The sequence below is a fragment of the Mauremys mutica genome, chromosome 8, assembly GCF_020497125.1.
Source record: "Mauremys mutica isolate MM-2020 ecotype Southern chromosome 8, ASM2049712v1, whole genome shotgun sequence".
Taxonomy (NCBI): domain Eukaryota; kingdom Metazoa; phylum Chordata; order Testudines; family Geoemydidae; genus Mauremys; species Mauremys mutica.
Window position 1 is genome coordinate 5,864,212 of NC_059079.1, and position 10,537 is coordinate 5,874,748.

At 42.4% G+C, this 10,537-nt stretch overlaps 1 protein-coding gene across 3 annotated transcripts in view; it reads right to left on the reverse strand.

Annotated features, from left to right (window-relative positions):
• MKNK1 (MAPK interacting serine/threonine kinase 1) overlaps positions 1–10,175 on the reverse strand; it is a 34,245-nt gene extending 24,070 nt beyond the window's left edge. The window contains exons 1-3 of one of the 3 annotated variants that reach the window (XM_045028203.1): positions 9,982–10,164; positions 6,872–6,934; positions 878–983 (exon numbers count right to left, since the gene is read on the reverse strand). In XM_045028203.1, the coding sequence (XP_044884138.1) occupies positions 878–983; positions 6,872–6,934; positions 9,982–9,987 (175 nt within the window). In that variant the 5' untranslated portion in view covers positions 9,988–10,164. Of the gene's footprint in view, positions 1–877; positions 984–6,871; positions 6,935–9,981 lie in introns of all 3 variants that reach the window. The other 2 variants (XM_045028206.1, XM_045028204.1) reach the window with 2 other exon arrangements.
• Between the last annotated feature and the right edge of the window lie 362 nt (positions 10,176–10,537).

The window sequence follows — 10,537 nt, forward strand, 5'->3', positions numbered from 1 at the left end:
TGGGAATTCTTCCACTGACTTCAGCTGGAGCACTCTCAGGCCTTCTGTCAACAGTGAAAACAAAGACATACTATGCCCACTGACAAGAGATGAGAGAATCTGAGAGAAGCTGTGGTTCAAATTCTCATTTTCCCTTCTGTTGGGTCTAGGCATTGCAGCTCTCATTGGAGCCAAAGAGGTGAAGCTCTCCTCCTTGTATTATCAAGGGACAATGGAGAAAGCTAAGGGCAGAATACATTTTGTAGCAGTAATTCTGCCTAAGCCTCAAGTACTGCTGCTCTAGTAAGTGCTAGGGATGGCAGGCTGGCTGGCCGGCCCGGGGTTAACGGTTAAGGTGTGTTAACCGATAAGACTGATGCTTACCGGTTAACCTTTTACATCCCTAGTAATTACCTACACACAGGTAAACTTACTTAGTATTAGAGCCAATGTTAAATACATACAATAAAGTCCTCCATGGGATAGGTCCTGGATACAAGAGAAAAGCCTTCTCCTTCCACAACTATGGCCTCCTACAACACCTCCATTCCACTGGATCAATGAATCCATTGACAAGAAGAACGGCACTCATGGGTGCCGAAGGCAGAATTTCAGAGAGGCGGGAACAAGAACGCAGAACACATCACCAGAAAAGATTAAAATGACCATAGTTGTGCATTAAGTTCTGGACACAGTGAAACCTAACTGTTGACATAGCTTCCCCACAAGTAAGTACTCCTCTCTCACACATGCAAAAAACCCAAACAAAAAAAGCCTTAATTCTAAACACCTGGGTTGGAAAGACAGGGATATATAATTAGCTCTAACTCCTGGGGGGAAGTTGGGTACTACAGCGATGGACACCAGTATAAGAATTTGAGAGATAAAAAGTGGATACCTGGTCTGTGTTGGACTGACTTCACTGGAAGAAGGGAGTTTGGGTAGACAGGCTGATTACCATTTGCTTCAAAAACAGGACTTGCTGAAGTAGTATTATTTTGTAACTAAAAAGAAACAAAAGCATATTCAGAGTCACAAATCATTTATCTTTGTTATTTATATTACAATAGTGCCTAAAAGCTCCAAAGATCGGGGTCCTGTTGTTCTAGATTCTGTACAGACACACAGCAGGAGGAGACCTTGCAATCCAAAAATAAGCAAGGCAGAAAGAGGCTGTATTCCCAGTTTACAGATGGGGAGCTAATGCACAGTGAGCTTAAATGAATTGCACACAGATCTCCCAAGTCTTGGGCCAGTCCTCAAGCACAAAGCCAACTTCCCCCAAGGAAATTTACTATCCTTTTTAGATTAGGAGTACAACTTCTCACTTTCCATAGACATGTACAAATTAGAAAGAGTCAGAAAGACAACCTTTGCATACTCTGGGGCAGAGCCTCAGCTGATACAAAACTGCCATAGCTCTATTATCTTCAATGGAGCTACAACAATTTACACCAGTTGAGGATCAGTCCTGCACTCTCAGCACATTCCTTACATTACTGATAAAACAATTAAGTGGAGTCCTAACATTATATTCCAATTGCCACAGCATCAAGGGGTATTTATTAAGGAGAATCACACACTCCACCTCCCATTTGAAAATGCCCCGGTGACAGGCGCAAGAGCCTCCAAAATGACTATGTAAAGACATGCCTTGTAACCAATCTTGAAGGCTCTGACAGACCATGACAGTGAGTAAGCAATTTCTACAGCTAGGGATCTTCTGTTGAAAAGCAGGGTCACCAATGCGCAACAATTTATCCCTAGCAACCAACAGTAAAATATCCCCAAATAACAACTGTCATGGCAAGGCATTGAGAGAAATAGAGGAATATGAATAGTCATCTGGAGCCAGACTCTTTGGAGTTTCATAGATTATAACCAATGTTCTGAATTTCACCTGGAAATAAATCAAAAGCCAATGCAGAGAACAAATACCTGGAACAATACGCTCTCAGCCTACTGAGGTAAGTAGTTAAATAAGCACAACAATACATTGGACAATAGAATTTCAGCCAAGACCCTCACTTCCCAGAAAGTTACCTACATAAGCCACAATTGCAAGTGTCAGCCAAATAGGACTCGCTTAGCAGGTGTTGATCTTGCTGGAACACGCTAACTAGGTGAAGTCACAGAAGAGCAATGCTACTTTATTACAAACACTTGTGAAAACGCTTAAGTGCATTACAGGCTGCCAAATGTAGAGAGGTGAACTGGTTCAGAGTGAAAGAAACCTATTAGAAATCACATTATTCATTACAGCACTGTGTTAAATCATGTCTCTTGCTCCAATTCAAAGAGACACAGAAGGAGGGAAGATACGTTTTGAATTCTGTCAGAGAAAAGGCATTTCTACTGTTCACTTATCTATATTAATAATTTGGTAAATCACTCTAGTAATTAAAATTGCCTGTGGGTGGTGTAGGGAGTGCCTCTGCTATCATAGTTAGTGTTGGACTTTGGTGACCTAAACAGCATGATGAAAAATGAGCCAGAAAAATATCCCATACCACATACATTCCTGACAAAATGTAAGACTAATATATTTTGGGATGAAATTCTGAAAATCTACATGAAGTCTAAGTAATCTGACTCTGTGAAAAGTCTACCATGGCCAGCTGCAATCCAGCCCAGCCATAGCCATTAATGAAGTCTAGTGACCCTAGCTGCAGGAGGTTTTGAGCTACAGCAACTCCTCACTTAAAGTCGTCCTAGTTAACCTCCTTCCTTGTTATGTTGCTGATCAATTAGGGAACATGTTCATTTAAAGTTGTGCAATGCTCCCTGTTTGGCAGCTGCCTGCTTTGTCCACTGCTTGAAGGAAGAGCAGCCCGTTGCAGCTAGCTGGTGGGGGGTTGGAACCAGGGTGGACCGGCAGCCCCCCACCCCCATCGGCTCCCCGCTCCCCTAAGTTTCCTGTGCATCAACTGCCCAGCAGGCAATCAATTGCTGGCAGTTCAGCTGTCCCTCCCACCACAGCCCTGTGCTGCTCCTGCCTTCTAGCTGCTGGGGGAGCCTCCTGCTTGCTGTGCAGGGGAGGAGAAAAGAGGAGGGCTAATGTCAGGGTGTCCCGCTGCCCCCCCCCCCACACACATCCCTTCTCCATATAGAGCAGGGGGGAGACACAACAGGACCAAGAGAGCTGGACACAGCTGCTGTCTCAACTTCCTGATCTTTTTAAAGGCAATTTACTTAGAGTGTGGTGTCAGCATACTTAAAGGGGCAATGCACATCTCTCTCTCCCCCCACACAAACAGGGTGCGTCTCTCTGTCTGCCATGCTGTCTCCCCTCCCTCCATTCCTGCTGCCTTGTTAATGTAGCCTCACACTCTACAACAGTGTGTTAACCCTTGAGGGCTCAGCTGAGTGCTAGTTCATCATTTAGCAGTAAGGCATTCCCTGGGAAATATCCCATCCTCTTCCACCCTCTGACTTCACCATCTCAACCAAGCTTCACAATCATCATTGCTGTGTACAGTAATTTTGTTTAAAACTTATATTGTGTATACATATATAATATAGTTTTTTGTCTGGTGAAAAAAATTTCCATAGAACCTACCCCCCCCCCCCACCACCACCACCACCACCCCCCATTTACATTAATTCTTACAGGGAAATTGGATTCACTTAACATCGATTCACTTAAAGTCACATTTTTCAGGAACATAACTACAACATTAAGCGAGGAATTACTATACTTAATCAGCATAAGAACGAGTCCAGTGGCCTGACTTCTGCACTTCCTCTGCAATGGCCTCCACACTGCCTTTGATCGCCCATCTTCCAAGTGTACACTGAATGGAGAGGCCAACCCTATCGCTGCTCAGCTACCCACCTCTCTTGCAAGGTAACGATGGGGTTTCTGTGGCATGGAGAGTCAAGTCCTCTCACAATGGGTCAATCTCACACTTTTCAGGCTAGCACAGATTGATTTTTAAAACGGATTCCTCCCATCTCAAATCTGTTATTACTTCTCCATGATAACTATTGGAACGCTGTTAGAGAACACAGTGGAATATAGGACAAAAATATTTGTTGCTTTTAAAGTTTAAATTTCCTCTTGGGAGCAGGTCATGTACTTTTACCACAAAATTTATTGCCACTGATTTTTTTGTAACGGAAATATATCTATATTGACATAGTCATTTATACAGCTTTTTAAAAGTGTTCTCAGAATATCAGCCAGGTAGGCAAGTGTAATTATTCCTATTGGCCAGGTGAAGAGGCAAACAAAGTAAGGTTAAGTGACTTGCACAAAGTAATACAATAAATCAGTTAGCAAGGGTAAGAAGCAAGACTTGAGGCAACTTAAAAATAAGACTGAAAACTATTAAGTTTATTTATTTGGGGGGGGGGGGAATGGGAAAACCAGTGACCTGGCTGTACTCAAAGGCAAATCAATATTAGGGATGAGAAGGTATAACAGCAACCAGTGTTTCATTCAGCAGAAAATGAATATGAGAGGGTCAGTCTCATGCAAGGGTTCCCTGGTATATCAGTTGCTCAATGCATTGAGGATCATTTCCTTGCCAGTTTCCTTCAGAGAAGTAAATATATTGGACTAACAGGAAAGGCTACTTAATGCTATTGATCAAGGGAAATAAGCACTCTTCATCATGTTTCTGTACGAATTAAGTTGCAAAGTTATGTTTGAAATAACTCCTCTTGAGTTCCAAAAGACAAGATAACAGTAATAGTACTTAATTTGACTTAAGCAAGTCAATTTCTCTGATCCTCAAATCAGAAAGTTGTTGAACTGTTTTAAATTACAGAAAAAAATATACAGGGTAAGTAAGTTTTGACAGCCACTTATGAAAGACTAGCATTATGATTTTTTTCTCCATTTGATTGCTTAGGGAACGCTCTTCATGATCTCAGAATGAATCATCGAACTCCTATTTGCTCAGCTAATTTCCTGTTACTCAAATATAACCAGAGATGGAAGCTTTCTAGGAAGTGGACTTTGGATTTTTGGTTGCTTTTTAAAATCTCATGCACCTATTAGTAGTTTATTTCCTGCTCTTAAGAGACTCCCTCGAATCAGATATGATATTTCTTACTGGAAGTTAAGCTATACAACATACTTCCTTCCTTAGGCCATGTCTATACTAGCGATCTTACAGTGGCACAGCTGTGAGATCGCATGTGTAGCTTATCTATGCCGACAGGAGAGAGCTCTCCCATTGACATAATAAGACCACCTTCACGAGTGGTGGTAGCTATGGGAGAAGCTCTCCTGCCTACATGGCATTGTCCACTCCGGCGGCGTTTGTCAGTGTAACTCGTGATGCACAGAGGGGTGTTTTTTTCACAACACAGAGTGACATAAATTACATTGACAAAAGCGGTAGTGTAGACAGCCCTATCTACAGTTAAAATATTTATTGGTTGTAAATTACTAAGTGCTAGAAAGTGATTTTTCCTTGTATTACCTTCCTGTACTTTTAATTCTGATTATTTAGAAAGAACGAACCATGTTAAGCTCCAACTTGAATGCTTTAGGGTATGCTGCCTCAATCAAGCAATAATGATCTTTTCTATGGTGTAAAGGAATTCTCCCTTACCATAATTAGACCCTTCTTTTAAAAACAAATGCTATCATTTGTATATTCCAATACTTTTACATTATGAAAGTTCAGTGTTCTTTACAAAAACGAAGAGGTTTAGTTTAGCAGTAAGTAGTGACTAAAATATTCACTGAGAGTTTAGACTTGCTGTAGATGAAACAATTTCAGTTTACCATAGTGACAAGAAATTACACAGGTTCCTGAAAGTAACACATTAATAGAATTACCATTATTTTCAGCAGAGTAATTCTGAAACAATATGTAATGTCCCTCTCTGACAATCCTGGAGTTTAAAATAGTGTAGTTTTCAAAATACAGTACTGGATATTTTAGGTAAAAGCCACTACTAGCTTTGTTTTGCTTGTATACAATCTAGTAAAGATAGATAGTAATACTTGTATTGAAATAAAATACCAATACCAAATAGCCATTTACATTTGACAATTTGTAACCAAGGTAACACCACGTTACCTTTGTCATAACTAATTTTCAGCTATGGAGTCATAATGACTAATCAATAATCTAGTTAATATTTAAAACTGAGTATTAATTTAGTATCTGAGCTGAAAATTTTCAGTTTAAGGCCAACCAGCAAGATTTCATAAATTTTGTTCCAATTATTTGCAGTTTAATCACCAACATTTTTTTTTTTTATAAGCCCCCAAGGGATCTGGAACTGGGAGAAAGTCAAAATGGTACTGACATGTATTTTTTTAAAAATTAAGTCTAAATTTACTAGCGAGCCAACTCAAACTTTGCAATACTGATACTAATGATGCCTTTTCTGTAATTTGTATTTTTCAAAGTCTTTACTCAGTTAAAATTAGAGTTAATCTGAGCTGTAGCCCACATCACGTGTACAAACACACTTGCTACCTTTGAGCCAGTTCTCATATTACAACAACTTGTTTTCATTTACAGAATTCTTTCCACAGACAATCAGAATGACAGCAATGCCCAAAATATTTTTCCAGTAAGGCACAGGCTCTGGCTAGGTCTACACTTAAACCATTACAGTGGCACTGCTGTAGCATTTCGGAATAGCCACTCACTACAGTGACAAGACGGGCTCACCGCAGTTAATCCATCTCCCCCAGAGGCGGTAGCTAGGTTGACAGAAGAAAGCTTAAGAATGCTTTTAAAGTTAGCTAAAATATTGCTTTTAAAATTAAGAGTTCTTAAACTGTCTGCATACTGGAACAAGTTTTTCCCCAAAACTGAAAATATACAACTTCAGAATGCGTGCAAGTGTGAAGGCGCATGGATCAAACATAATGGGAAACTTGTCAGCAGTAAGAGTGATGTTAATACTCTATATGCTTTACCTTAGAAGAACAGAGGAAGTTCTTCAGTTCCGCAATTTTATTTTGCCTCACAATATCCGGCATCTAGAAGGGATAAAGAAGAACTTATTTTTGAAGAATGTCAAAGTGCACTCCTTACTTCCTCAGTCATCAGAACATACACTGAAAAACTCAGATGAGCTTCTACATGTAGTTTCTTTATTTGAAAAAAAGCTTTTAAGGCCATTTAATTGAGCAGAAATATAAAAATATTTTAATCACTATTGTTTTAAATTACATGTACAAGAGCTCCTAGCATCAGAGTGGCTAGAGCTAAGTTTTGGCTACTGAACAGCCTTTTGAGATAGTAGCATACTTCCATGCAGGAGTTGTTAACAGTATACTGTTTCTGTCGTGCATTTGCTGTGAATCGTCTTATACTGCTTTAAAAGAACAAATTATCTGGTAAAAATTCTAAGAGATACCTGCATTGAAACTAAACAGCCTTTCAACATGTTTCAGAGGGTTTGCAAGTCTTAATTTTAAGATAGAAGAAAAATATAGTAAATACTGAATTCCAAGTAGCAAGGATTAAAATTAGGGCTGTCGATTAATCGCAGTTAACTTGCACGATTAACTCAAAAAATGAACTGAAATTAATTGCAGTTTTAATCACACTGTTAAACAATAACAGAATACCAACTGAAATTTATTATAAATATTTTGGATGTTTTTCTATGTTTTCAAATACATTGATTTCAATTATAGCATATATATATATATATATATATATATATATATATATATATATATATATATACATATACATATATATACATATACATATACACACACACACACATATATATAAATAAATAAAAATATATAAAGTGATCCCTGTATGCTTTATATTCTGTTATATTTTGTTATTACAAATATTTGCACTGTAAAAACAACAAAAGAAACAGTATTTTTCAATTCACCTCATACAAGTACTGTAGTGCAATCTCTATTGTGAAAGTGCAATTTACAAATGTAATTTTTTTTTTGGTTACATAACTGCACTCAAAAACAAAACAATGTAAAACTTTAGCACTCGCAAGTCCACTCAGTCCTCCTCCTTGTTCAGCCAATCGCTAAGACAAAATAGTTTGTTTGCATATATGGGAGACAATGATGCCCACTTCTTATTTACAATATCATCTTAAAGTGAGAACAGGCATTCACTTTTGTAACCGGCGTTGCTAGATATTTACGGGCCAGATGTCCTCTGGAAGGTGGTTGACGCATAAACAGACATATGAATCTTTAGAATATCTGGCACAAATATCTTGCGACACCAGCTATAACAGTGCTATGTGAATGCCTGTTCTCACTTTCAGGTGACATTCTAAACAAGAAAACGGGCAGCATTAGCTCCTACAAATGTAAACAAACTTGTTTGTCTGAGGGACTGGCTGAACAAGAAGTAGGACTGAGTGGACTTGTAGGCTCTAAAGTTTTACATTGTTTTGTTTTGAATGCAGTTATTTTTTGTACATAATTCTACATTTGTAAGCTCAACTTTCATGATAAACAGATTGCACTACAGTACTGTACTAGGTGAACTGAAAAAAATTCTGTTTCTTAGAGTGCAAATATTTGTAATCAAAAATATATATAAAGTGAGCACTGTACACTTTGTAATCTGTGTTGTAATTGAAATCAACATATTTGAAAATGTAGAAAACATCCAAAAATATTTAAATAAATGGTATTCTACTATTGTTTAATGGCACGATTAATCATGTGATTAATCATGATTAATATTTTTAATTGCTAGACAGCCCCAATTAAAATATCTAAAAAACACAGTAAATATTTAACAGTGAAACACAGGGACAGGTATATTTCCCCATCTCCCCCCACCTGTCCCAAATATATTCTTAATAGGAAACATCAATTTGATCACAGCATGTCTCTCGCTATATAAAGTACAGAATTCCCTGAGTTTGATGCTCTTATGGAGTAATTATACACTAAGCAATATGAGTCTTCCATGGTGTTTTATCTTGCAAAGGTGAGGCTCCAAGACTTGAAACTCCTTCACATAGTACTCAGCTCCCAAATGTTCAGCTATATTGCTGAACAGCATAACTACCGTTTTATTGTATTGCTTCTGAAGTGATAATACTGGGATGCAGGTTTATAGCAGTGGATGCAAACCACACCTTCAAAAGTTGCAATAGTTCTGAATACTCTTGGGGGGGGGGGGGAAGAAAGGGGTGCACAACGTACTTTAAGTGAAGCCCTGATGTTTATCTTAGAACAAAAGCTGAAATTCTCCAAGATCAGAAGAAAAACCCAAACCTTAACTTTGCTAGTAGAGTCCAATATTCCCAAGAACAGTTGTTAGCTCTGTTCCTCACCCTGGACACTAGTGGCCAAGCCCAACAACAGCCAGCGGCCAGGCTGTTGTAACCTCTGCAGCGGCAGTGAAAGCCAAACCCACTCCCTCCTTACTCCCATTCCAGTTCCACTGATTGTCCCAGCCCCCAAACTGGGGTGCCCCGGTTTGTGGGGGGATAAAGGGTGGGGGAGGAAACCCCAGGGGCCATGAGGGATAAGGGGTGGGGGACGGGACCCCAGCTCCCACACTAGGGCACCCCAGTCTAGGGGGGGATAAGGGGTGGGGGAGGGGACCCCGGGGGGATAAGGGGTGGGGGAGGGGACCCCAGCCCCCACACTAGGGCGCCCCAGTCTAGGGGGGATAAGGGGTGGGGGAGGGGGCCAAGCTCCCACACTAGGGCACCCCGTCGAGGGAGGAGCCGGGGTGGGGGAGGGGACCCCGGGGGGATAAGGGGTGGGGGACAGGACCCCAGCCCCCACACTAGGGCACCCCAGTCTAGGGGGGATACGGGGTGGGGGAGGGGACCCCGGGGGATAAGGGGTGGGGGAGGGGACCCCAGCCCCCACACTAGGGCACCCAGTCTAGGGGGGATACGGGGTGGGGGAGGGGACCCCGGGGGGATAAGGGGTGGGGGAGGGGACCCCAGTCCCCACACATGGGCGCCCCGCGGCCCATGGGGGACAAGGGATGGGGGAGGGGGCCCCAGGCTGTGAGGGGGGAGGGGGCCCCAGGCTGTGAGGGGCTCCGGAGCCCCGCCCCTTACCTCCATCGTTGCCGGAGCACGTCCCTCTCAGTCACCTCAGCGGGGGGAGGGGCGCCGCTAAGGCCAGGACACCGCCGCAGAGGAGGATGGGAGGGAAGCAGCTTAGCGCAGGCGCACGGCGGACGGAGACCACTGGCGGAAGTCGGAGAAGGGGGGGTAGAGGTGTGCGCAAGCGCACCGCGGACCGGCGGGGAAATCGTGCGCAGGCGCAATCGCTGGCGGCGGCGGCGGCGCGGGCGGAGAGAGAATTGCTCAAGTCAAGGCGTTCTGAGGAAGGGGAGAGCGGAAGCTGCGCGCAAGCGCAGTGCTTCCGGGAGGGAAAAGAGGCTGGGGGAGGAGCCAGTCGAAGCCACAGGCCACGCCCTCCCCCAGGCTGTGGGGCTTAGTGGGGTGACAGGGCCCTGGGCGCTGCTCAAGCCCCGCCGGGCTGGCCAGTGAGGGACAGTGGGGGTCCATCAAGCACAGAGCCATGGGGGGGGGGCTCCCCACGGGCAGCGCGGCTGGGGCCCCAAGGCTGCACGACGGCTCTGCCCCGCCTGGGTCGTGTCCTTTAACC